A 27,601-nucleotide genomic window follows, 5' to 3' on the forward strand; every position below is an offset into this window, starting at 1 on the left:
AAAATTACTGAAAATATAATAAAACAATGTATAATCTGTTACAAAATTTAGATAAAGTAGGTTAGTACAATGCATACAATGAAATAATTGTTGACATTAAAAACATTAAGTAGTTGTTGACACGAGATGAAACGTTAACATCTGTTTTGCGTTACCTTTTAACTACAGGGTATCTTGAACAACTGCGTTACCCTTAAAAAAAGTTGTAATTGCGTAACCATATATTTACGACTATACCTGATGGTCAAATAAAAAAGAATAACTATTTGATTAATAAAATAATTGTCGTTTCAGAATTCCTTCAATCAATTATTAAATTTAATTGGGACAGTTTTATAAAATCTTCGAGTGCATTACCTTTTAACGTAATTCTTTAGAACTACACTTCAGGGTATCTCGAACAACTGCGTTACCCTTAACAAAAGTTGTAATTGCGTAACCATATATTTACGACTATACCTGATGGTCAAATAAACAAGAATAACTATTTGATTAATAAAATAATTGTCGTTTCAAAATTCCTTCAATCATTTGAAATATCATACTGTGAAAAAAAACTGTAATTGAATTTAATTGAGACAGTTTTATAAAATCTCCGAATGCGTTACCTTTTAACGTAATTTTTTAGAACTACACTTCAGGGTATCTCGAACAACTGCGTTACCCTTAACAAAAGTTGTAATTGCGTAACCATATATTTACGACTATACCTGATGGTCAAATAAACAAGAATAACTATTTGATTAATAAAATAATTGTCGTTTCAAAATTCCTTCAATCATTTGAAATATCATACTGTGAAAAAAAACTGTAATTGAATTTAATTGAGACAATTTTATAAAATCTCCGAGTGCGTTACCTTTTAACGTAATTCTTTAGAACTACACTTCAGGGTATCTCGAACAACTGCGTTACCCTTAACAAAAGTTGTAATTGCGTAACCATATATTTACGACTATACCTGATGGTCAAATAAACAAGAATAACTATTTGATTAATAAAATAATTGTCGTTTCACAATTCCTTCAATCAATTGAAGTATCATACTGTATAAAAAACTAATTGAATTTAATTGAGACAGTTTTATAAAATCTTCGAGTGCGTTACCTTTTAACGTAATTCTTTAGAACTACACTTTAGGGTATCTCGAACAACTGCGTTACCCTTAACAAAAGTTGTAATTGCGTAACCATATATTTACGACTATACCTGATGGTCAAATAAACAAGAATAACTATTTGATTAATAAAATAATTGTCGTTTCACAATTCCTTCAATCAATTGAAGTATCATACTGTATAAAAAACTAATTGAATTTAATTGAGACAGTTTTATAAAATCTTCGAGTGCGTTACCTTTTAACGTAATTTTTTAGAACTACACTTCAGGGTATCTCGAACAACTGCGTTACCCTTAACAAAAGTTGTAATTGCGTAACCATATATTTACGACTATACCTGATGGTCAAATAAACAAGAATAACTATTTGATTAATAAAATAATTGTCGTTTCACAATTCCTTCAATCAATTGAAGTATCATACTGTATAAAAAACTAATTGAATTTAATTGAGACAATTTTATAAAATCTCCGAGTGCGTTACCTTTTAACGTAATTCTTTAGAACTACACTTCAGGGTATCTCGAACAACTGCGTTACCCTTAACAAAAGTTGTAATTGCGTAACCATATATTTACGACTATACCTGATGGTCAAATAAACAAGAATAACTATTTGATTAATAAAATAATTGTCGTTTCACAATTCCTTCAATCAATTGAAGTATCATACTGTATAAAAAACTAATTGAATTTAATTGAGACAGTTTTATAAAATCTTCGAGTGCGTTACCTTTTAACGTAATTCTTTAGAACTACACTTTAGGGTATCTCGAACAACTGCGTTACCCTTAACAAAAGTTGTAATTGCGTAACCATATATTTACGACTATACCTGATGGTCAAATAAACAAGAATAACTATTTGATTAATAAAATAATTGTCGTTTCACAATTCCTTCAATCAATTGAAGTATCATACTGTATAAAAAACTAATTGAATTTAATTGAGACAGTTTTATAAAATCTTCGAGTGCGTTACCTTTTAACGTAATTTTTTAGAACTACACTTCAGGGTATCTCGAACAACTGCGATACCCTTAATAAAAGTTGAAATTGCGATGGTCAAATAAAAAAGGATAACTATTTGTGTAATAAAATAATTGTCGTTTCAGAATTCCTTCAATCAATTATTAAATTTAATTGGGACAGTTTTATAAAATCTTCGAGTGCATTACCTTTTAACGTAATTCTTTAGAACTACACTTCAGGGTATCTCGAACAACTGCGTTACCCTTAACAAAAGTTGTAATTGCGTAACCATATATTTACGACTATACCTGATGGTCAAATAAACAAGAATAACTATTTGATTAATAAAATAATTGTCGTTTCACAATTCCTTCAATCAATTGAAGTATCATACTGTATAAAAAACTAATTGAATTTAATTGAGACAGTTTTATAAAATCTTCGAGTGCGTTACCTTTTAACGTAATTTTTTAGAACTACACTTCAGGGTATCTCGAACAACTGCGATACCCTTAATAAAAGTTGAAATTGCGATGGTCAAATAAAAAAGGATAACTATTTGTGTAATAAAATAATTGTCGTTTCAGAATTCCTTCAATCAATTATTAAATTTAATTGGGACAGTTTTATAAAATCTTCGAGTGCATTACCTTTTAACGTAATTCTTTAGAACTACACTTCAGGGTATCTCGAACAACTGCGTTACCCTTAACAAAAGTTGTAATTGCGTAACCATATATTTACGACTATACCTGATGGTCAAATAAACAAGAATAACTATTTGATTAATAAAATAATGGTCGTTTCACAATTCCTTCAATCAATTGAAGTATCATACTGTATAAAAAACTAATTGAATTTAATTGAGACAGTTTTATAAAATCTTCGAGTGCGTTACCTTTTAACGTAATTCTTTAGAACTACACTTTAGGGTATCTCGAACAACTGCGTTACCCTTAACAAAAGTTGTAATTGCGTAACCATATATTTACGACTATACCTGATGGTCAAATAAACAAGAATAACTATTTGATTAATAAAATAATTGTCGTTTCACAATTCCTTCAATCAATTGAAGTATCATACTGTATAAAAAACTAATTGAATTTAATTGAGAGTTTTATAAAATCTTCGAGTGCGTTACCTTTTAACGTAATTCTTTAGAACTACACTTTAGGGTATCTCGAACAACTGCGTTACCCTTAACAAAAGTTGTAATTGCGTAACCATATATTTACGACTATACCTGATGGTCAAATAAACAAGAATAACTATTTGATTAATAAAATAATTGTCGTTTCAGAATTCCTTCAATCATTTGAAATATTATAATGTATAAAAAACTAATTGAATTTAATTGAGACAGTTTTATAAAATCTTCGAGTGCGTTACCTTTTAACGTAATTTTTTAGAACTACACTTCAGGGTATCTCGAACAACTGCGATACCCTTAATAAAAGTTGAAATTGCGATGGTCAAATAAAAAAGGATAACTATTTGTGTAATAAAATAATTGTCGTTTCAGAATTCCTTCAATCAATTATTAAATTTAATTGGGACAGTTTTATAAAATCTTCGAGTGCATTACCTTTTAACGTAATTCTTTAGAACTACACTTTAGGGTATCTCGAACAACTGCGTTACCCTTAACAAAAGTTGTAATTGCGTAACCATATATTTACGACTATACCTGATGGTCAAATAAACAAGAATAACTATTTGATTAATAAAATAATTGTCGTTTCAGAATTCCTTCAATCATTTGAAATATCATACTGTGAAAAAAAACTGTAATTGAATTTAATTGAGACAATTTTATAAAATCTCCGAGTGCGTTACCTTTTAACGTAATTCTTTAGAACTACACTTCAGGGTATCTCGAACAACTGCGTTACCCTTAACAAAAGTTGTAATTGCGTAACCATATATTTACGACTATACCTGATGGTCAAATAAACAAGAATAACTATTTGATTAATAAAATAATTGTCGTTTCAGAATTCCTTCAATCATTTGAAATATCATCCTGTATAAAAAAATTGTAATTAAATTTAATTGAGACAGTTTTATAAAATCTCCGAATGCGTTACCTTTTAACGTAATTTTTTAGAACTACACTTCAGGGTGTCTTGAACAACTGCGTTACCCTTAGCAAAAGTTGTAATTACGTAACCATGTATGACAACTATACCTGACGGTGAAATAAAAAAAATTATGCTATTTGATGTACAAAATAATTATTTTTTTAAAATTCCTTAATTAAATTGAAATATCGTACTGTAAAAAAATCCGTAATTATCTTTCATAAAATGCGTTACCTTTTTGTAACTGTAATTAATTTATTAGTCAAATTTACTACTACGTTACCCTTTTATTGTTAAAACTACCTGGTAGTATTTAGACCATAGACATCCGCAACCTGATAATCATCAAATTTGGCATTTTTAGAGAAAGTATTTATGTCAAAAGAGGTAACTAACAGTCAAAGAGTAGAGTAATGGTTCTTACGCAATTGTTAAATAATAGAAAATTACACGCAATCGAGCATGAATTTACTTTCGATTCAGAACCGGATTGTCCAAACAATGTTTTAATAAATGATGATTATTTATTAATTACGAATAATAAAATAAAAACGTTTTCCACCCTGTATTTATTTCGATATTATTCAATGTTTAATCGAAAATATTCAATGTAATAATATTTTCACAAAGCACCTCGTATTTATTGAAGGTCTGTTGCCGTGCGGCTCCAAACAACATTAACGCCCGGTGGCTTCAAATAACCAGTTTGATAAAAATTTGAATATTTTATATCGTATTATGTTACAGAACAGATTTTAAAAAATGCAAATTATTATAAATAGCAGGATTTTCATTTTGTGATGGTCAATATTAATTCTGCGTACACTTTGTATTTGGGTAGATCATAGATAAACTACAATAGAGAGTTGTATCTTTAGACACTAAATTTCATGGAACTTAACTTGTTGATAAGTAGTACATGACCACAACAATAAGGAAAAAGAAGATAGTAGTAAATTGATACTATCAAAAAATTATGTAGCAAAACCTCGTTTGAAGGACATTTAACACAATTAATATTCAGTGTTTAATTTAATTGCTACCAATAATAAACGGACCTCAAAACAGTTTAATAATCGTGTTGTGATTCGTGCTAAATTTACTTAATATCTACATATCATTCGACGTAGTTCGCGGGATAAACTAGTCCGGTACTGTTTATACGAAAACCGGTTAATTATTTTTTCAATCGGATTAAGATTACTTATTCGCAGATATATGTAATTAGGTCAAATAATTCGAGATAGATTTGCAATATTTACCTATTTCTAAGGAAGTCGTGATTTTGCGGTTTAAAATGAAGGCTAAACTACAATTGATGGATATTTTTTTAAACGTTGGAATAGATTTAATTGCAAATCTGATGGCCGAGACTATCGATAGATCGAATTATGAATCCAAAGCCCAGCTGCTAACTGTCATTTATCAATACAAAATGGCGGTGTTGTAGACAGTATACGTAAGAGTTTATGAACATTTTTATTGGTTATAGAGGTATTAAATGATTGTTTCAATATAAACTCAAATATATATTTTCATTTTAATATAATTTAGTATTACTAAAATGAATAAACTATAATCATGAGGATTCAATTATTAAGTTTGCTCTAAGCTTTTTGTTTATCTATACTGAGGCACAATGTAGAAAAAGAAGAGGAATGAAGTTGATTTATTTTTTGACATTCATAATTTTGATGTGGCATATATACAGAAATTACAATTTTACGTTTATTAAGATATTATAATTTACTTTAGTTAATAAAGATATGAAAACACTACAACTGATGTTGTTAATCACATCACACAATCTGTTATTTTCGAATAAAGGGCAGGGAGGAAACATTCATCGTTACAGTGTGATGTAATGGCCCTTTACGAAATCGAAACTTTTGTACCACTTCCGGCCACCCACCCACTTACTGTCTGTAACGGAACATTCAACGATATAAACGTACGTGTATTGTAGATTCTTTTTCACCCTTGTTGTATACAGAATGTCTCAAATGTTAAAAAAAAATAAATATTTAAAAATATTGTATTTAAACCTAGTTTCGTAACAAGATAAAAACGAAAAACAATATTTTAAGTAAGAGAAAAAGAAAGGTTATGTTTTTCGCGTGACCAGTGGTGTAGGTAAACATGGAATGCATAATTAACTTTAAAAATTTCATAAATTATTATTGAATGTATTTCAACAGACTCTATTTCTGCATACATGTGTAACAGTGTTGCCACGTATACAAAAAAATCTTCTATTTGAGTTCTAATTTTAAATGGATGGGTATTTCAACGGACGCTCTTTCTGTGTACATGTTTTACAGCGTTGCCACGTATAAAAAAAATCTCTTTCAATTGTAATGGATGGGTGTTGCCGAACGTGTAGTTTTCCATTATTTTCGTTTTAAAAAAAGTAGCACATCGCATTTATATTACTAATTTCAGTCAATCGAACAAGATCGTCACTTACTTCGACGTAAGCTACATTCGAAAGAATCCGAACTCGATGCGAAGATAATCGAATTGCAAAACGACGTCGCCGAATTAACGTCGAAACTTCAAACCAAAGACAACCTCCTGAAACAATGGGAACGCGACAAAAGCTCACTGGTCGCCGAATTAACCGCCCAAAATACGAGGTTAACCGCGCAGCTCAAAGAGGCCGCTCAAAAGGAACAGCAATTGAGGAGGGAGATCGATGAGTACAAAGAGAGATTGACCTTGGGGAAAAATAGCTTGCAGGTAAAATGTTTTTTTCTTTCTTTTATACATAACCTCACTTCTACAAATTGTTGACGTTCGTCTTTTCCCTTGAACATCGGAATTATCTAGGAACACATGAGTAGCGTCACTGGACTTCGGGACGAATTGGAATTGACGGTCGAGAAGAACCAAGAATTGGAGAGGCGGCTTCACATGGCGGCGGCCGAGAGGGATAGTATAGCGTTGGCGTTGGAAGAAGCTTCCGATAGAATATTGATGCTGGAACGTCACGCTAGGGAGCAAGACATTCGATATCAACAAAATTTGAAGGAATACAGTTTGCCGCAAGAGAAATTCTCCATTGAGGATAGGTTGAGCGGTAAGCGTTTGTTTTGTATTAAGATTGTGATGTTGCGCATGCGCCTGATTGTTTTTGTGCATCATGTAATTTTTGTTTTTCTATTTCTTATGAGTTGACGTCAAATTTTACGAATTACCGACCAATAACTTTGCGGATATTCTTCATAAAATGCGCCTATCACGAAGTAGTATTGGACGGCCACTTTTTTCGCCAGATTTCGATCATTGAGATGATTTTTTAACCAAAAAAGTTGGAAAATGGAATTTTCATCAATTATTTTCCAAACCAGAACGAGTTCTAGTCCTTTTTGCGGAATTAATACGATTTGGTAGAAGTTTTGGTATTAAACGGTCACTTTTTTCGCCAGATTTCGATCATTGAGATGATTTTTTAACCAAAAAAGTTGGAAAATGGAATTTTCATCAATTATTTTCCAAACCAGAACGAGTTCTAGTCCTTTTTGCGGAATTAATACGATTTGGTATTAAACGGCCACCTCTTTCGCCAGATTTCGATCATTGAGATGATTTTTTATCCAAAAAAGTTGGAAAATGGAATTTTCATCAATTATTTTCCAAACCAGAACGAGTTCTAGTCCTTTTTGCGGAATTAATACGATTTGGTATTAAACGGCCACCTCTTTCGCCAGATTTCGATCATTGAGATGATTTTTTATCCAAAAAAGTTGGAAAATGGAATTTTCATCAATTATTTTCCAAACCAGAACGAGTTCTAGTCCTTTTTGCGGAATTAATACGATTTGGTATTAAACGGCCACCTCTTTCGCCAGATTTCGATCATTGAGATGATTTTTTATCCAAAAAAGTTGGAAAATGGAATTTTCATCAATTATTTTCCAAACCAGAACGAGTTCTAGTCCTTTTTGCGGAATTAATACGATTTGGTATTAAACGGCCACTTTTTTCGCCAGATTTCGATCATTGAGATGATTTTTTAACCAAAAAAGTTGGAAAATGGAATTTTCATCAATTATTTTCCAAACCAGAACGAGTTCTAGTCCTTTTTGCGGAATTAATACGATTTGGTAGAAGTTTTGGTATTAAACGGCCACTTCTTTCGCCAGATTTCGATCATTGAGATGATTTTTTATCCAAAAAAGTTGGAAAATGGAATTTTCATCAATTATTTTCCAAACCAGAACGAGTTCTAGTCCTTTTTGCGGAATTAATACTATTTGGTAGAAGTTTTGGTATTAAACGGCCACTTTTTTCGCCAGATTTCGATCGATGAGATTATTTTTATGCAAAAAATTACAATTTTGTGTGATTTTATGTTCGATTTTTTACACAATTTTCAAGATTATCTGTTTACAATAACCATTAGATAATTCGGACACCCTGTATATCTAATCCAAGAACGCGTCATACAATAAAAAACGTTACAAGCAACGTCGTCAAGCATAAAAAAAATGAATGAAGGTTTTAAAGGAAACAATGAGAGGTTATGTTGAATACTTTTTATTACTAAAAATTACAGTGTTGCCATATACATTTGTGTCGTGTCGCTACTAACCCAATTTACTAACTACTGAATGTAATTATGTCTGATCAGCTGGTGAAGAACGATCTCTCTTATCAGAAATGGACATATCCGAACCGACATTATCTCAGGAATGTATGTCAGTCTATCGACAACTTCGATCCCTCGTTCTACAACTCAAATCACATTCGGATGACGACAGCGGTCTACATTCCGATTGCTCCACAACGTCCATGGAAGATTCGTCTAGGTAAGTTCGTTTCTTAATCCGGAACAGCACTGGTACTACACCGGAACTGATATTTTCTTCTCTTTTATTCCGTGGTTCAAAAACTGACGCCGACGTTTCGTAGGCGCGTTCTTTTGAGCGGTTTTCTCGTTTGAAACGAACTTTTTGTATATTCAGAACGTACTTAATGAATTTCCTTCAGATTTGCTCCAGGATTGCTCACGGAAGTTGCTCAGGAGTTGGTTGGATTAGTGTTAGACACGGACGTAGTTAGAATATTGGAAAGGCTCGAACAAGCTAGAAGGGAAATACAGGAAAGGGACGAGGAATTGGCTCGAAGAGCGGAAAGGATTATGGAACTAAATACTAGAGTAAGCAGATGTTATCCGGCTCGAAGGACCACAATATTTATTCGTCGTTTCGGTGTTACAGGTTTCGGTTTGCGAGGTGGAGTTGGCTTCGGCTTTGGAGCAACGAGATAGAGCCATTCACGACGCTTCCGATTCGTCGTTAGCTCAAGATGAAGTCGTAGCTAAAGCCAGAGACGATAGGGACGTGGCGGTGCAGAGACGGATTAAAGTCGAAGTTGAATTAGCGAAAACTAGAGTTGAATTGATGCAAGCCAACAGTCAGTTGCTGGAAACCGTACAACAGAAAGTCGAATTGAGTCAACAGCTCGAACAGTGGCAGGTGAGAGATTACCTAATTTCTAGATCAGTATTTTCCTTTTGTTTACCGTATAAAATAATTCCTCATAAAATAGTTTTCATCGAATTTATTATTTCACTAGATTTGGGGAAATATGATTACGTTTGGCAACACCGCGATTTTTATATGTTCAAAATAATTGTTGTTCCGTGTCCCTGTTGCCAAACGTATAATAATTATTATCAAGTTTACTGTTTCACCAGTTTTGGGGGGAAATAATTACGTTTGGCAACACTGTTATTTTCATGTGTGCTTGTTCTGTGTTATGGAGATTGCGCTGTTGCCAAACGTTTGTCGTTTTGGTGGTGTGAGACATTAGAAAAATATATCGTATCGGGATGTTTATTGATGGAATGTAATTTATCTATGCTCCAGATGGATATGCATGAACTTTTAGACGAGCAGCTCAAAAATAAACTTTCGAATCAGGAAATCAAAATGAAAATACCCAGTGAGCCTGTAGCGCCGCCAAGAAGAAGACTCCTGTTGAGGCTCTTCAATCGATAGCGAAATTAGTGTTCAAAAAACAAAAATGTGTATATAGGTAGAAATATTGTGAGCACATACCCGTAATCCAGTCCCTAAATTTCCCAAAAATCCCTTTTTCGTTTATATTTCGTGCAATTACTAATCCTTTTCCTCTCACCTTTATTCATAGATAAATAAATAGATGTTTATTAAATCTACATATTTTACTAAGAATCTGTACCTCTGTAGTAAATTTTTATAAACAAAAAGTGAGTATTCGAAAAAGTTAATGAATTATGCATTTTTTAGTATATTTTCATCAATTTATTGTTTTAGCGCCCGTACTAATAATTTATACTTAGCGTCCGTGCTATAACTGGTCTAATATAAATCTACGACGGTGTTGCCAGATTACATAAAATAGTATAATAAACTAGTAAATACAGATCTATTATTTCTTTTTTTTTTTGAATGGAAATTTATTAAAATCTAATTATTCATAAATTTGGAAATTATTTGTTTATATTCATGATAAATAGAAGGGAACCTAATGCGGAACGAGAATAAAAATCTACTCAAATAATTTTTAAATAGGTTTGACAACGTAGCAATTTGCTGTCAAAACTTCCTAAAGAATAACTAACATAAGGTTATATTGAAAATGATTTGTGATTAGTAAAGTAACTTATATTCTCACTTTATTCGTTTTGTATCGTGTATTTATGTTATACTAGTTATTTTACTCATTTTACGTTCTCTTAATTATTTATTCATTCAATTAATTCATTAACTTTATTCAGGTTTTAATTAATTAACCTAAAAACTGTGATTTTAATACGAAAGGCTATATACCGGCACTTATTTAAATATATTGTAAGATATTTTAATTAATAAAATTGCATTAATATGTCTCAGTTATATAATTTACCCTCTCAATTCATATCCTTCAATCGCGACGATTAATAAAAAGAAAGAATAAATATTTTATTGCTAATCACAATTATTCAACACTGAATATTGAAGAAAATAGCAGTGAAATCAAAGTTGACGCAAATATTTAGTTTCTAGACTGAAAATGTATCCAAAGAAGAAATTCCAGAGGTTCCTTTTACTTTTAATTGGAGAATGGAGGTAATAGAACAAAAATTAATGTCCAACTATAACCATTCATTGTAAGTATCGTGATAGTTTGAAAAAACTTCCGTAGTGACTTTTTGAGAGTAAGCGAAGGTAAAAACTACAAATTAGCAACATCTCCCAGCTTTGGCTCTTGATATCTTGAAACAACTATGGAGAAAGTTACTTCAGTGCTGATGTCTTTTAAAAATGATCCGAAAGTCCTAATAAAATCTCGTAATTTATCCATACTTCTAATTCTGGATCTTTTTTTGAAAATCCACAATCTTTTGGATAAATTTTAATTGTAGACATTTTCAAACGCTGTGTATTATCCGAAAAACAAGATTCTTATAGAGATGTAGAAATTTTCAATTGCGTTTATCTACAGGGTGAATTAATTTGTTTATCCAATAAGAACCATCTGATTAGATGTTTTAAACGCAGTTCTAACCTTCTAAAAATTTTGTTTCGGTATTTTGTCCTCTTGGGTGTAAATAAAATTAGTCCATTCTCAAGGTGGACAGTTGCAATAACCAAATGACGATTTAAAATTTTTATTATTCAATTCTGTGATTATTCAAGCCTTAAAAACTAAAACTTCCACTTCTAATATACTGGAATCTGTTATCCTGGTTGTGAATTGGTAGAAATTGATGACGACCAATGTAGAAACTTTATGGTGGTGGTGATCTTCGTTTATACGGGATCTGATGATCATTTGATTCAAATTTGTTTGTTTCTCAAGGCATTCGCAATATTTTTCACAAAATGCTTCCAATTTCAATACAATCTGGATTTGTAATAACCAAATGACGATTTAAATTCTTTATTATTCAATACCGTGATTATTCAAGCCTTAAAAACTAAAAATTCCACTTCTAATATACTGGAATCTGTTATCCTGGTTGTGAATTGGTAGAAATTGATGGCGACCAATGTAGAAACTTTATGGTGGTGGTGATCTTCGTTTATACGGGATCTGATGATCATTTGATTCAAATTTGTTTGTTTCTCAAGGCATTTGCAATATTTTTCACATTATGCTTCTAATATATTCGAATTCTTGATCTTGGTTGAGACAATAGAAACCATCGTTGAGTATTCGTATTTATACTAGGAATCAGATGATCATTTTCTTGTTTTTTTTTTAAGATCTTTCCTATTTTTACAGTATATTTATTGTCTATTGTTTAGGTTCATCACTTTCTAGTAAAAATCTTTATAGTTCGTTTTATCATTTTGTTGGTTTTTATTTTCCATTTAGTGTATTTTCTTGGTTTTTCAACTTCATTGCTTACATTTTCTATTTCTTCTATTAATTTTTGTTTCCCCTGAATAAATTCCTTCTCCTAATTAATTCAGAATCAACAAAAAAGTTTTGTCATGAAGTTATTACTGTAGTTTGTTCAAATTTAATCTTCTATCCTTTTCATAAATCTTTTTAGTTTGCAGTTCGTTTTGCTTCTTCAGTTTCTACACCTTTGGTCCACATTCTTAAAGACACATCTATATATTTGGTCACATCAACAATTTCTCGCTGCTATTCACAAACATCTCAATTTTTTTTAATTTTGGCTGGAACATCCCCGTTGGTGTTATTCAGTTCTTCATTAGATCTCTTTGTACCAGCTTCAACTTTCACTTTCTTCTCATCAGCTATGGGTAATTCCACTTTATTGGATAGTTCCTCCAAAGTAAAGTTGCGGGTTTTTTCAATGCGTTCTTCGCACGTAGGGCATTTATCCAAGGTAGGTTTGCAAATGTTGCAAATGGTGTGGCCGTTTAGACATTGATAAATCGGAGCAGACATGTATTCTTTGCAAAGAGGGCATTCCAGAAGCTGCAGGAATATCTTTTTAGCTTTTCTGATGATGGCGTCTTTAACTTCTGGTTTAGTTTCTTCCTTAATCTTCCGATCTGAAACAAAAGTATAACAATATATGGAAAATATTGAAATAATATATTTTAACTTGAGAAAATGGGGGCGTTGGACTCTTGTTTAAGTATTTAAGTGGTTCAGTGATGGGGTAGTAGAAAAAACTTACCTTCTTCAATGATATCGATTGTGTAAGTTAACAATCCACCTCCGAACATCCTTTTGACACAGTCTCTGTTGATCTTAGTAGTCATCTTTTTGAGGAGATCCTTTCTATTATCTTTGTAAGCATGAAATTTCAGTTTACAAGAGCCATTAGCACATTTAAGACAATGTATTCTATCATTAAAAGTCATTGTATTTTGGTTCAATATTACAATACCAAAATGATTCTTCTCAGACTTTAAATTGACTTCGTATTGACTCGTATCAGTGGGATCAAGAGCACATATGCTTAATGCGAAGTAATTTTCATCAGAATCAAAAATACTGAGGAAAATTTTTCCATTCTTTTCCAATAGATCGATATTATTGTAGGCATAGACATTTTTTATTATAAAAGAATTAGTGTGGTATGTGTCACTATGTTTTTCCTTGAAATGATCAGACAACATCGATACTTTCATAGATTCATTACAATTCACTTTAGGACAAATGGTAGTTCTGTATTCACATATTTTTTCGTGCTCTTGTACATCATCGAAGGGTATTGTTTTCAAACAGTTTTTATAAGTGCATGGAAACAACATAAGTTTGGCCAAATATTCGTAGATTACAGCCCGGATGTTTGAAACAGATTTTATTGAAACACATCGTCCACACTTATATTGATTTCCGTCTTGCGATATTAAAGTGATCGGTGAAACTGATAATGGACCATCACAAAAACAACACTTTAATTTTCCCACTACGTCGGCCGGAACTACAGATAAACTATCCATGACTGCTAAAAATAAATATAGTATCAAAGACAACAGATGTGTATCAATTAAAAGGGATGAAAAAATCAGGTACAGCGGGTGTGAAGTAAATCATTTATCCACATAAACTTGCATCGTAGTAGTCCTACAACAAACTGCAAAATAATTTAGTTAATTCGATAAATAAAATATACTACCAAGTTCAATATTTTAATGACTATAATGGATTGAAAAATATCGATTTTAATTTGAGGTTATACTTACAAGCAATTTATCGATAGTAATACTGTCTTTTGAGTCTCTAAATGAACACTAAATTTTTTCTAAATATAAATTAATTACTTACTTTTGTAATATAAAAACCTGCACAAATTTAACTAGTTATATATCACTTCAATTTAACCTATACGACGCTTCCTATGCACTAATTAATCTGCCTAGTTGTCAATTGACAAGTAGACAGATGACAGATGTAACGTCACAGAATTGACAATGCTATGTATTGTTTGTTAGTCCCGCTATCGTATTCATAAGCTCAGTTTACATCCTATGATTCGGTTCGGTTTCATTATGAAATTAACGGAGATTTACATGAAATAAACGTATACGAACAAGATCAGAATCATTCAATTCTTCAATTTGTAAATCTTAGAATGAATTAGGATTCATATAAGACAAGTTGATGTTTACGTGCAATCAGAAATGTAGTATATCTCGAATCATTATGGAATATGTTTTTTAAACATATTTTTTATGTTAACTTGAATTCAATACATATGTATAATGTGTACTATGATTTTGAAGTATAAATTTACAAAGTGGATGTACAAATCAATTACGTCACAACCAGCCGCCATATTGTCGTGGTGAACAAATATTATTTAAATTAAAATTATGGTTATATTAGTGTTTTATTTTTGTGTTTTTGACCAAAGATATTCATTTTAATCAAAAAGACATTCGAAACAATTCATTGTACATCAATGAAATATAGTCTTTGTTTGTCCACCACGACAATATGGCCGACGTCTCAAATCCCGTAACTCGAAATTACCTATAACTTAATAAACCGGTGGGTGTAAACCGAGCCATAGTCACTTACCGGAAAATATTCTAACCCCTAAGAATAAATTGTTTATTTTACTAAAGATAACTAAGGTACATTTGTAAGTATATGTATAATAGGAATTTTATTTATTATTAGAGCTTCAATGGGAATGAAAAATAATTTCATTATATCATTATATCGAAAAGTCTTTGGTGTATATTTTCAAAATGACTAATTTTTAGTGTTAATGGAGTCTCAGTGTGTAATTCCAGACAATATTCTTGCACAATTAAAATGCTCTCTATGCGAAGGGTATTTATCAGTTCCCCCAATAATGGTAATATCAGAAGATGGGGATAAGTATAAATGTGGGAGATGTTACTTAATTAAAACTGTTGTTAGTAATCCTGCTATTATATACGAACTACTTGCGAATATTATGTTATTTCCTTGTAATTATCCTGACTGTAATATAAAAATTCCATTTGCTGATGTAAAGGACCATGAAAAGATTTGCGAACACCGTTCCGTGATCTGTCCTAAGGCTAATTGTAACGATATTATAAAGTTGCTAAAGATAGGCGCTCATTTTAAAGAAAAACATATTGAAACGTATCATTCTAATTCGTTCAATATTAAAAACGTTCATGCTTATTACAATATTGATGTATTGGAAAAAAATGGAAAGACTTATATTAGTATTTTTGATTTTGATGACGTTAATTTTGGTATTAATGTATGTGCTGTAGATCCGAATGATAATTATAAGTACGAAGTAACATTGAAAAGTGAAAAAAGCCATTATGGTATTACAGTATCTAATCAATCGTTAGTTTCATTTAATGAAAGACAACATTGCTTCAAATGTATTAGTAACATTTGCAAATTAAAATACCACGTTTATAAAGACAATCGTAAAGAAATATCCAAAAGATTATCCACTAAAATCAATAAAGAAAGCGTAAAGAGATTATTAGGATCGGGCTTGATAACCTACAATATTAACATTATTGATGGTAAGTTTAAATTTATGGGAAAAATTGTGTTTTCAAAGCTTGTTTTTTTAGGAGATAAACCAAAAGAAGAAGTAAAGCATGAAATTAAAGATGTTATCATAAGGAAAGCCAAAAAAATCTTTCTGCAACTTTTGGAATGTCCAATTTGCAAAATATACATGTCCCCACCTATTTTTCAATGCTTAAGTGGTCACACAATTTGCAATTCATGTAAAACAATAAAAATTAATTGTCCTACATGTCAAGAGTCAATTCAGAACACTCGTAACTTCACGTTGGAAGAATTGTCGTTGAAAGTCGAATTACCAGACGAAAAAAAATTAAACTCCAAAAGAAACTATGAGAAAAACGGAGATACTGATGCAGAAGATCCTCCTGTGAAAGCTCAAAAAAATTAAGTTTTTTGACAACACAATCAAAGGACTTTATCATGTGCTTTCGATGATTTTTTTTTAATAACAAGATTGTATTAAAATCTATTTGATAATAATGAGTGTATTATTTATTTTTATATAAATGCCATTTAGGCAGTAGGAACTTAATAGTATTTCCCTTTTGTTTTTTAATTAATTTCATGAATAAAAAACTACTCGAATCCAAAAAAAAGTTGTTTGTGGTAGGAACACATAGAAAAAAGTTAATCAAAAAGTTCCAACATTAAAAAAAGGCCAGAAAGTTAAATCAATTGGATATCCATCATATACCCTTGATTTGGTACCTACTGATTTTTATCGTGCATATTTTTTTTCTTCAGAATAATTGTTTCAAAAAGTCTTGACTAACCAGAAAGTTAAATCAAAGGGATATCCACCGTATGACCTTTATTTGGTACTTAGTGACTTTTTTGAGCTACCTTCATAGGAATTCAACAGAAACGAAAAAATTTCACTTTGTATGTAGGTGATTATTCCGACGTCTTCTTCCTTTAAAAGGATTCTAATAATGTAGTTGGTGTCCTGGGTAAAAGTTTTTATTCAGGATTATAATAAACAAACTAATAATTCTTAGATGATGGTTTATTGGAATATCTAACAAAAAAGTGATTATAATATAAAATGATTTTAAAGCAACTTAAAATTATCGAAAAAAGGATGTTGTGCAAACTACAGATGTTTTATTAAAAATCATTCGTACAGGAGTAATTTGAATAATGCACGAAACTGCCATACCTGAAAAGAAAAAAAAATTACATGTCAAAAATTGAGTACATCAAAGTACGATTTTGGAATATACACGAAAAACGATGTAGAAAGTTTAATAAACTCAATTTGAATCTACTAGTGGGAATTCTATGGAATTTAAGGCCAAATTTCCATTAATAACTTTTTGAGTACCTAACCAAAAATGATTTTATCGAAAAAATAATTAGAATAAGGAATAATCTGAGGAGGAATAGATAAATTTCTGAAAAAATTGCAGAAACTACATGAAAATAAATTCATTTGGAAATATATTTGTAAATCTGACACTTATTGGTATATTAAACAATGTTTTTACATATTGTGGTACTTTACGGAAAATATTTTCATTTTTAAATGATCATAAAATTTGCATTTCTTCCATTAAATTTCCATGAACCACTTTTTGAGTATCCTACTTGGAATCGATCACCAAAAATGGTGTAAGATTTGTAATTTATTGAAGTATTGTTGAAAAATGACCATTTTTGGTGATCGACACCAAGTAGAGTACTCAAAAAGTGGTTAATGGAAATTCAATCGAAGAAATGCAACTTGTATGACCATTTAAACATGAAAATATTTTCCACGTAGTACCAAAATGAGCAAAAACACTCTTTATATAGTTTTACACATTTTCCAGGGATAAAACCTAGAAAAATCATTATGTAAAACATGAAATAATTTAAAAAGTAAGAAGTTAATGTAAGAAAGGCCAATAGGCTTAGTCTAAGGCCTTCCCCTTCCAAGTAAAAACTTAAAAAACAAATTTTTTCATAAAACTCATGGTTTCCTATAAAATCTGGTAAACAAAGTGAAAATCCAACCGAACAGTTAAATTTATTACAATATACTTTCACTAATAGATTAGAATTGAGTTGATTAAATATTTCTTTATTACCGATATAAGAAAAAATATAAAAAAATGAAAAGATAAATAAATTAACCAAAAGATGACACTAATTAATATTACATATATTTTTAGTATATTAATTAATTTGTCAAACTATTGACAATACCGTAATCGCGTTTCCCATGGTTTTTTAGAACAAAAGGCTCAATAAATACAAAAAAAATTAATATTTTCTCTTCAATATTTATCAGAGACAATCCTACACTCATAAATTCCAAATTTAATAAAAATCGCATAAATTATAAAAAAAATTATCCCAAAAAAGGAAATTTTCAATTTTAAAACAGCAGGCGGTAGTAAGAAAAACACTAAATCATTCGATAACCTCGAAATTCACCAATTTTCAAATTCCCGGTCGATTCTACTTACTTAAATAGCCTCTTCTACTTTAACATCTGCAGATTCATTTTTATTTTCCTCTGTTTGGTCAGTTGTAGTTTCCATTGCTTCTTCCTTTACCGTTTCATTGGAGTTAACGCCTTCTTCTGGAGGAGTAGAAGTACTGGTATCCTTAGTATCTTCGGTTTTCACCGTAGCTCCATCACCATTAGTAGTTGTTTCCTTGGAATTTTCCATACGCTGCTTTTTAGTATTTAAAGGACACTCCTGTTCGTGAGACGCCACTCTTTTAACACCAGCTCTGAACGTGCAATTTTTAGATTCGAAACTGCAAGGCAATTCAACAGTCTCTGATATATTTTCCAATATGATGTTTCTTGTTTCTTCAATTTTACTTTCGCACGACGGACATTTTTCTACCTAAAAGATGGATTTAAACATTCCGTATATATAATGATCAACGATTTTGGAACGGTCGGTACACGATTTTAAATCTGTATCGGTTGATGGAGATAGATCATTCAATTAGGAAATATTTGTGTGGAAAAATTGATATCCTTACCTTCGTTTTGCAGTCATTACACAGGGAATGTCCTGCGACGCACTGATAGATGGGAGGTACCATGTAGTCCTTGCAAATGAAGCATTCGAATAACTGTCTGATTATTTTATCGGTTTTGTTAGTTTTCGGTTCGGAAATTTGGATCTGGTAGCTGAAAGTGCTCGATTTGAAAGCTTTTTTCACACAGTCTCTGTTTATTTTCGTGGTGAGATGGCGGAATACTTCCTTGTGTTTATGTTTGAAAGTATGGTCGGTATTACCGCAGGTACCTACAAACAAATATTAATTTCTTCAACTTTTTACTTAAATAGACCTTTTTATATATTTTTCTTGAAGAAATCCTATCTAGTTTCATAAAAAACACACCTATTTTAGTCTTTATAAAAATATGCTTACCTATTGAACACTTGAAACAATGCTCCTTATGATTAAACTTTACAACTTTTTGGTCACTGGCGATTATATAAGCTTTCTTATTATCAGATAACAGTTTGATTTCGTAGGTTTCATCTTCGGCCTCCAATGTACATACGCTGATGCCGAAATTAAAGTCATCGAAATCGAAAAGCAGAAGATAAGTTTTTTCATTTTTCACCAATACATCTACATTGTAATAACCATAAATGTTCTTCAGAATTACCTAAAATATAAATAAAGATTGATATATATCAAAATAACTGTTACGCTTGATATTTACCTTGTTGAAATGGAAATTTTCAAGATGGCTCTCCTTGAAATGAGTGCTGATGGCGGATGGTTTCAACATCTCTTGACATTTAGAAGTTGGACACATTATTTCTTTTTCTTCCACATCATTTATTATCGGACACAACTTCAAATTCGTTATTGCTTCTTCAATTATATAGTTTCTAGTGTTTTCTATTTTCGATTCGCAAGTTAAACATTTGGAATCTTCAGCTTTAGTCTTACATTCTTTGCAAACAACATGACCTGATAGACACTGAAAAATAAATATATTTACTTAAAAGTTAATTATAGTTATATTGAAATATAACAGTATAATAATTACAATATAATAAACTAACCTGGAAAATAGGAGCAGAAAGTTGTTGATTGCAGCCTGGACAATTCAATTGTTCCTTAATAACATCAGTTTTAATAGGATGAGATTGTTTCTCGGCTTCAGCTTCATCATCATCTTCAGTAACTTCATCAATAACGACATCTTTACCCATAAGCAGTTCATCCAACTCATCATCATTCTCGGCTTCCATTTTTTCATCAACTACGTTAACTACACAAGAATATTCATTTCCAAACGTACGTTTCAGTATATCTTTGTTTATTTGTCCATTGGCATATTTCAAAAGCCCCTTTCTATAAGTGCAATACAAGTGATATGAAAGTTTGCACTCTCCTTTGAGACACTTGTAACAATGCACGCGGCTATTGTACTGGATTATATTGTGTTCAGTTATCACAATAGAATTCTTGCTATCTTTAGATTTAAAAATGAGCTCAAACTGTTTATCTATGCCATCAATTCCAGTTAAACACATCCTCAATTTATCAATATTGGTATCATAAAAAAAGACGTAACATTTACCGTCTTTTTCTAAAACACACACTCCACCACTACTATGGAGCGTATCTAGAACTATCTTATTGGAATGATACAAGTTTTTGTGCTTCTCTTTAAAATGGGAAGCAAAGTTGGATTCCAATACTGCTTCTTGACAATTAGATGCAATACATGGTATTGTACGATATTCACAATTCTTGAAGGGAAAAAAATATTACTTAAAAGGCGATATAATTAACATAAAAAACAAAATTTCGCTGAATTATTATTATTAGATTCAAGTATAAATTAGCATAAAAACTAAAGAAAACAAAAACCGCAAATTTATAATTTATAATAAAGTGTAATACAAAGCTTTTAATTGATTCAATTATTCTTTAAATTAGAAAATGTGTAAAATTAATGGTACATACCGTTTCGTGATCTCGCACATCATTCCAAGTTAGAGCTTCTTTACAATCTTTGTAGATACAGGGAAATTTCATGTTCTTGGCTAAATCTTCGTACATTACATCTCGAAAATTAAATCGCGTTTTAACTATACACCTACCACATTTGTACCTTACATCATCTTGGGTTGTCATGTAAACAGGAGGATACGAAAGATATAAGTTGCAAAACGAGCATTTCAAAGGTTTTGCCATTTCGGGGGTGAGCACGAAATTATTACTTGTCTCAGTAATATTTTTAACCTCTTCGGCGGTTTCCATTTTTATCGTTACAGCTTTTACGATATACTTCAAATAATTTCACTAATTTTATTAATAACTTTACTTTTAAAATTAATGATTTTGTATTTTTACATATATCCAAGCACCGGCGGTAAAATGGAGGAGAGGTTGGTAAAACGCCAAACGTCACAAATCCCTAGTGTAGGTTTTCTTTTTACTCCGCGTATTGATTTATCTCGCATGATAATTTTGTTTACCTCGAAAAAATGCCTAGAAGTAATATTTTTATTTTTTCAAATATTTTATAGATAAATGAACATAAATTTATAATAAAGTAATGAAGGAACATATTTCAATAAATATATTTAATTATACTACCAAAATTTCTTTTTCTTTCTTTTTAAATTTGTTTTAGTTTGACGGTATTTTTGAAATATTTAGTTAATGCTGTTTGGCACGAGGCCAATGTAATTGGAAGAAGAAATTAGTTTTTAAATTAATATCTTAATAAATAAATCTAAAAGAATGATTCTTAAACAGTTAAATAGATTGTATGTGAGAAATTATTCATTTAAGAAGAATATACTACCACAGAAGAAACAAGTAACTCAAAATTATTTGGTAGAAGCAATTGAAAATAAAATAATAACTCAAAGAGATTGGAAGTTAGTTCGTCAAGACATTATCGATAATGTTGATAATCGAGGACAGTATACGAAAAACAATGTAGATTCACTAATTTTAGGATATTGTATAAAAGAAAACAAATTCGATTTGGGTTCCCACTACATAAATTTTGTGAAAGAAGAAAATATTTCACCGACGCTAGCATTTATTGGTAAACATTTAAAGTTTTTATATGAAGTAAACAAAGAAAAACGGTTTATTAACGGCGAGGGATGCGAAAAAGCTGAAGAAAAACTTATTTTACAAATATACAGCGATTTAAGAAAAGATTTTCCCGTACTGGATTCTTTTTCTTTAGAAAATATAATTCCAGCCATATCATTGACTAGCGAATGGAAAAAATGTATTGAATTATTGAAAGAAATTGAATTTACTAACATTCCAAATTCACATGCATATAGTTGTACAGTAGCTGCAGCTTTTTTAAATAACGAAGAACAACTGGCATGGGAATTATTGGAAGAAATTGTCCAACACGGTCGAAATGTTGAAAACATTGTGTTTTTTTCTTATTTCAGTTGGTTGAGAACCTTCAAAAATCGAAAAAACACTATAGCCAAATTAGAACAAATGTTTTTATTTTTACAAAGCAAGGATCTTTTATGTGAACTAGAAGTTGTTGAAAACATTATAAACTTCAGTTCGAAAGGCAATATTACAGTTAGTTCTCTTATTTTATATATAATTCAATTATTTTTAATCCAAAATTTCATTAGTTCAAATTTTTCTACAATTATAAAATTAATTTGTGAGAAGATAGCAAAATTGAATGAATTTTATTGTTCTGATGATTTCTCGGGCTTAAACTTTGCTTATTTTAAAGATTACACCAGAAAAATGAAAAATTTGGATTATTTTGCTATAATTGTTTCTAGTGTGGGCAAAAAAAAATCTGCTAGGCTTTTTGAGAAAAATATCTTGAAATTATTTTTTTCCCAATTCAGAGATACTTGATGAACACATTTAATATAATTTTGAGTTTCCTCGACAAACCAATCTGTTTTAGGGAAATGATGTCAAGTTGTGATTTATTACATTTTGATAAATACCGTAATAGGTCGAAGAAACGTCATTTTTACCTGTTTTTTGAAACTAATTTCTATGAAAAGAGACTTAAATAAAGACGATTTATCAGGAAAAACAGATAAAAATGTCTAAGAAATAGAAAAATGATAAAATTCTCAATAAATGAGCTTCGGATGTATGGTAACAAGTCAAATACTTAAAATCAAGTTTGGGATGTGTGCCAACGAGTCAAATTTTGATAAAGACAATTTCATGTTGACGTTCGCTGGTGTCAAATTAGATCACGTGATATAATTTCGACTGGAGCGACATCTTAAATTAACGCAGCGTCAAATATAAGAGTCAACCTTCAAATATAAAAACTTAACATACCACACCGAAAAATTCCAATTTAGTATTTCGATTTTGCTGACTTCTATTGCTCACTTATCGTTAATTTCATTGTAATTCCACATTTATTTACAGATTTAAGCTAAATGAAAGTTGGTTCAACGTATATTTGAATCATTTATTTTTCTATGTACTATATTTGTTGTAGCACATACAAAAAGGTGTCTGTCAAAATTGCTCAAATCATTTGACTAAATTCGATATAAACAATGAAGAATTTGAGGAACTTAAAACTAAGATATTCGAAAAAGTTATTTTGGGCAGAGATGTTTTTGTGAAAACGAATCCGCAAGAACTGAAATTATTCGAAGCATTTATGTCTAATAGTAAACGTTTCGACGTGGTTCTGGACGGTTTAAATATCGCTTATTCTGCAGGTACAAGACAACCGCCTCGTGTACTTGCAACATTGGTAAGCAACTAAATTTCATTTATATTTTTATTTAATTACATTTTCAATTTATAGCTGGCATCAGTCGTATCGCATTTTGCCGAGAAAAATAAGGAAGTGTTGGTAGTAGGAAGACGCCATATGACTAAATGGCCCAGAGATATTTGGAGCTGCATAACTGAACAGGCAACGGTGTTTTTAGCTCAAAATATCTCCCAAGACGATCCTTATTTACTTTATTGTGCTCTAAATTCGGGAAAGGACACAATAATAGTCACAAGGGATTTAATGCGAAGTCATAAATTTTTATTAAACGATCTAAGACTCAGGATATTATTCAATAGGTGGTTGTCGTTGAGGCAGTACCAATTGGTTAAAGTTGTGGGAGAAGGAAAACCGATTTTTAGGTGAATATATGTTTGGCTGCAGATTGTTTTCCTTATTTTTGTTTTTGAATACAATTTTATTGGACTGGGGTTACCGAATTTATATATTTCAGGCATCCTTTGCGATATAGTGTTACCGCTCAGAAGAATGGTAGTTATTGGCATATTCCCATTAAACCGAACGTATCTAAAGAAAGTGACAATAATATACAATGGCTGTGTTTAAATTTGACAACATAAATAAAAATAATACTGTTAGTTCGTGTTTAATTTCCTACCAGCCATGCAAAATCCATCTCTCCCCTCTCATAAGGTCCTTATACAATCACACATAAAGCAACGAAACTTTTTTCCTCCCAGTATATATGGAAGTTTGTTAAAAGAGACAATTCACTATAATCCAAAAATATCTCGTCAATTTTTTTCTCGAAAAGTGGTAATTATTTCATTTCTGATCCTTTTATGTAAATTTTATGCCCTACCTGGGATTCAATAACCTATGAATTAATAGCAGACAGCCTTTAAAAGGAAATAGATAATTTATAGAATTTAAAAAGCCATAGACAAATGAAACAACCCGTTAGTCGATTCGTGGAATTTACCCAAGATCCGATTATCCCGATCAGTTTCCGAACAACAACGAACGTAATCCTCGTTAGTTTCTGAACATTTCGATCATGATCTGATTGTTCGAGTTAACCCGATCATAGTTTACGAAGAATCCCCTAAACAAATCAAATCACTGGTGACAGATGGCAGAAATGATAGTTAACACAAAATACGAGACAGTTGATAGCGGGCACATACTTCCGTTCCATGGCCGGCATAGTTGATAAAGATGTCAGACTTGACAGAACAATTAGAAGGTGGCGAAAACGACAGATGACACAGAATATGAAAGATAACAGATACACTTGCCATTTGTGACGTACATACATTTTGGAAATAGCCATGGGGCAGCGCTGCTATCTAGAGATGGATGTGGTTATATTTAAGACCGTTGGTTGAGACAGAGGTGAAAATTTTGACGTGTAGCATTCTTACAACTAATACACACAATTTGACATCTCCCGATTAGTAGATTTAGTGCCTTTGAAAGAAATCCACACCCCTACCTTCGTTCTAGACTTGTATGTAAAGCACTGGTATAAATAGATGGGGAAAACGACAAATGACATTTTAGATGGCGGACATCACTCTTTGACATACTTCCGTTGCAGGACCGGCAAATAGATGGAACAAACACTGTAAATATGTTGATATCCTAGATGGCGGACATGAATTTTTGACGCATTCCGTTACAATTTGTATAAAACAGATGGAGCAACGACAAATGACGGTTTATATCTTACATGTCAGACACTCCAGTGTCTTATGACGTACTTCCGTTTCAAACCCGGCATGTTAATTTACAGATTTCATTAAAGACAGTTGACAAAAAAAACTAGATGACAGAATAGACGACAATTAACGCCCAGATTGGCGTATTCCTTTTCAAACGTACCAGAACATTTATAGCTGTTTAAATAATTTTTTGTCGAATGATTAAAGAAAACGCATCATTATTAATTTAAATGGTTTAATTCATAAAAAATTAACGATTTATTCATTGTCTTCCTCGTCATCGTCTTCTTGACTGTTGATCTGGAAGTACCTTAGTTCATAGGAATCTTTACCTGATGCAACTACTCTCAACCAATCACGGAGATTGTTTTTCTTCAAGTACTTTTTAGTAAGATATTTAAGATACCTGGAAGATAAAGAATATAAATAATTGCAGGCCTGTTTGAGAAATAAAAATCGATGTAATTTCAGAGGAGAAATGTGTTGCAGTACTTTGTGTTAATCAATTTTGGAATTAAATCGATGAACATAGCGAGCAATGCAGATAATCTCCACAGAAGAATACGCCATTACAACCAACAAATTTGTTGTATGGAGCTGGATCTGTGGATATTTCAAATTGAGTTTATCTAAACATAAAAAAAAGTTTTACAATCACAAAATATACAAACCTTTTTGAAAACGGAATCTCTGAATTCAATACAATTTTAACATTCTTATCTCTACTTAAAGTGACAGCGTGTTGACCACCTTTTCCTGCAGCAAAATTTCCAGTTTTACCATTTATCTTTATCCTTTCTTTCAAATAACTCTCCTAAAAGAAAGTTCACATGTAAAACTAAAAATTTGAATTATAATTCAACATTATGAGGATAAACCATCGACAGAACAGTGGAGTATCCCGCACGATACGAATTTATTTGATTCAACAATGGAAATTTCTTAAAACAATGAAAATTCCAGAAGATGATGGAAGTGAATGTAGTCATATAGCGGCTTTAGAGTATGAAAAAGAAGATAAGTTAGCACGTTGAAAAGCTAAGTTTAATACACAAGTTGAAATTTCTAGGACCGTTGGAGATACAGCACATGTTCAGTATTACTAAACACTCACTATTCCAGTCCATTACCCGTTTCGAGAACAAAGTTATCTTCAGAAAAGCAATAACTACACTGTTTACACTACCACTACACTGTAATTTATGAGATATAAAGCATAGAAGAAAAACCTTATAATCTACAACTAACTACATGAAACATTACTACCAAGAAACTCTTTTGATTCCTCAGTTAACTAAAATTTTGGTATAATACACGACACAGGAATAAAAATTAAATAACATGTCGCTATACTTTGTATTGTACTAGACAGAAAGGTTTCTAGTCAACATAGCGAGCATAGCTTTCAATTTCCACAGTTATAGAAACGCCACTCTGTAAATTAATTTTTAACCATGTGGAGCTGGGACTGTGGGATTGAATAAATATTAATCTACTTACGAAATTGGCGACATCGAGAATACTGTCTTCGCTGGGGTGGGTACAGTCGATAACAAATTTTAAAGCAACTTTCTTCTTTTTAAGACCTTTCCCTCTAATTTGGGGTTTCTTTCCTTGGGGTTTGGTAGCTGGAACGGCCGCTTTTGTCTGGAATCCACAACAGAATTAGTTGTGTTTCGACCAGACTAGAAATCTTTGACGAAACACACATGATGATCTACAGCAGAATAAAAATTAAAAATATCCCATATAAATTGTAAAATAAACAATTTTTCTCGGAAATATAATTAAATTCCTGTAATTGAAAACTATTACAACAAGCTGTAACTAATAGTTACCGCCGATGATTATAAAATTAAAAGATATTTATAAAAATACTTACGGGAGCCATATCTATACAACCTTTCTAACCAACTGTTGGAAAATGAAAGACAGTACATGTAAAATTTGGATAAAAGTAAATTGTCATTTGTCAGTTATACCAACTATGAAAAATATTTGTTTGATAAGCGAGTGTTGATATAACTATACTTTATGCGATATGACGTCATTA

The 27,601-nt window shown here is 31.1% G+C and overlaps 6 protein-coding genes across 15 annotated transcripts in view; 3 read left to right on the top strand and 3 right to left on the bottom strand.

The window, feature by feature from the left end:
• The window catches only part of LOC130444984 (bicaudal D-related protein homolog), a 27,857-nt gene extending 16,808 nt beyond the window's left edge, over positions 1 to 11,049 (top strand). Inside the window, exons 3-8 of one of the 3 annotated variants that reach the window (XM_056780396.1) lie at positions 6,616 to 6,912; positions 7,003 to 7,252; positions 8,807 to 8,984; positions 9,166 to 9,334; positions 9,396 to 9,653; positions 10,047 to 11,049. In XM_056780396.1, the coding sequence (XP_056636374.1) occupies positions 6,616 to 6,912; positions 7,003 to 7,252; positions 8,807 to 8,984; positions 9,166 to 9,334; positions 9,396 to 9,653; positions 10,047 to 10,178 (1,284 nt within the window). In that variant the 3' untranslated portion in view covers positions 10,179 to 11,049. Of the gene's footprint in view, positions 1 to 6,615; positions 6,913 to 7,002; positions 7,253 to 8,806; positions 8,985 to 9,165; positions 9,335 to 9,395 lie in introns of all 3 variants that reach the window. The other 2 variants (XM_056780397.1, XM_056780395.1) reach the window with 2 other exon arrangements.
• On the bottom strand, positions 10,594 to 14,519 carry LOC130444985 (uncharacterized). 6 transcript variants are annotated; one of them, XM_056780400.1, is made up of 3 exons: positions 14,401 to 14,519; positions 13,304 to 14,077; positions 11,045 to 13,175 (listed from the first exon to the last, which is right to left on the bottom strand). In XM_056780400.1, exons 2-3 carry the CDS (start codon positions 14,073 to 14,075, stop codon positions 12,814 to 12,816), a joined length of 1,134 nt encoding a protein of 377 aa, XP_056636378.1. In that variant the 5' UTR covers positions 14,076 to 14,077; positions 14,401 to 14,519; the 3' UTR covers positions 11,045 to 12,813. The 6 variants fall into 6 exon arrangements, with proteins under 6 accessions (XP_056636376.1, XP_056636378.1, XP_056636377.1 ...); XM_056780399.1 differs by having other exon boundaries at positions 11,101 to 13,175; positions 13,304 to 14,080; positions 14,401 to 14,513; XM_056780401.1 differs by having other exon boundaries at positions 11,797 to 13,175; positions 13,304 to 14,209.
• A 383-nt stretch (positions 14,520 to 14,902) lies between these two features.
• On the top strand, positions 14,903 to 16,608 carry LOC130445145 (uncharacterized). 2 transcript variants are annotated; one of them, XM_056780667.1, is made up of 3 exons: positions 14,903 to 15,220; positions 15,345 to 16,118; positions 16,170 to 16,608. In XM_056780667.1, the coding sequence occupies exons 2-3, from the start codon at positions 15,350 to 15,352 to the stop codon at positions 16,514 to 16,516; spliced, it is 1,116 nt and encodes a 371-aa protein (XP_056636645.1). In that variant the 5' UTR covers positions 14,903 to 15,220; positions 15,345 to 15,349; the 3' UTR covers positions 16,517 to 16,608. The 2 variants fall into 2 exon arrangements, with proteins under 2 accessions (XP_056636645.1, XP_056636646.1); XM_056780668.1 differs by having other exon boundaries at positions 14,903 to 15,212.
• Positions 16,609 to 17,113: 505 nt separating this feature from the next.
• LOC130445163 (uncharacterized) lies at positions 17,114 to 21,514 on the bottom strand. Of its 2 annotated transcripts, XM_056780689.1 has the most exons (7): positions 21,067 to 21,514; positions 20,157 to 20,849; positions 19,808 to 20,071; positions 19,507 to 19,750; positions 19,111 to 19,379; positions 18,579 to 18,968; positions 17,147 to 17,287 (listed from the first exon to the last, which is right to left on the bottom strand). In XM_056780689.1, the coding sequence occupies exons 1-6, from the start codon at positions 21,361 to 21,363 to the stop codon at positions 18,579 to 18,581; spliced, it is 2,157 nt and encodes a 718-aa protein (XP_056636667.1). In that variant the 5' UTR covers positions 21,364 to 21,514; the 3' UTR covers positions 17,147 to 17,287. The 2 variants fall into 2 exon arrangements, with proteins under 2 accessions (XP_056636668.1, XP_056636667.1); XM_056780690.1 differs by lacking the exon at positions 18,579 to 18,968 and having other exon boundaries at positions 17,114 to 17,287.
• A 253-nt stretch (positions 21,515 to 21,767) lies between these two features.
• LOC130445164 (mitochondrial ribonuclease P catalytic subunit) lies at positions 21,768 to 24,462 on the top strand. Its single transcript, XM_056780691.1, has 4 exons — positions 21,768 to 22,671; positions 23,576 to 23,839; positions 23,894 to 24,225; positions 24,318 to 24,462. Exons 1-4 carry the CDS (start codon positions 21,850 to 21,852, stop codon positions 24,442 to 24,444), a joined length of 1,545 nt encoding a protein of 514 aa, XP_056636669.1. The 5' UTR covers positions 21,768 to 21,849; the 3' UTR covers positions 24,445 to 24,462.
• Positions 24,463 to 25,766: 1,304 nt separating this feature from the next.
• Positions 25,767 to 27,509, bottom strand: LOC130445072 (60S ribosomal protein L22-like). The gene is made up of 4 exons (XM_056780567.1): positions 27,431 to 27,509; positions 27,049 to 27,195; positions 26,220 to 26,362; positions 25,767 to 25,954 (listed from the first exon to the last, which is right to left on the bottom strand). Exons 1-4 carry the CDS (start codon positions 27,437 to 27,439, stop codon positions 25,807 to 25,809), a joined length of 447 nt encoding a protein of 148 aa, XP_056636545.1. The 5' UTR covers positions 27,440 to 27,509; the 3' UTR covers positions 25,767 to 25,806.
• Positions 27,510 to 27,601: the final 92 nt, after the last annotated feature.

Source organism: Diorhabda sublineata, chromosome 6 (assembly GCF_026230105.1).
Source record: "Diorhabda sublineata isolate icDioSubl1.1 chromosome 6, icDioSubl1.1, whole genome shotgun sequence".
NCBI lineage: Eukaryota > Metazoa > Arthropoda > Insecta > Coleoptera > Chrysomelidae > Diorhabda > Diorhabda sublineata.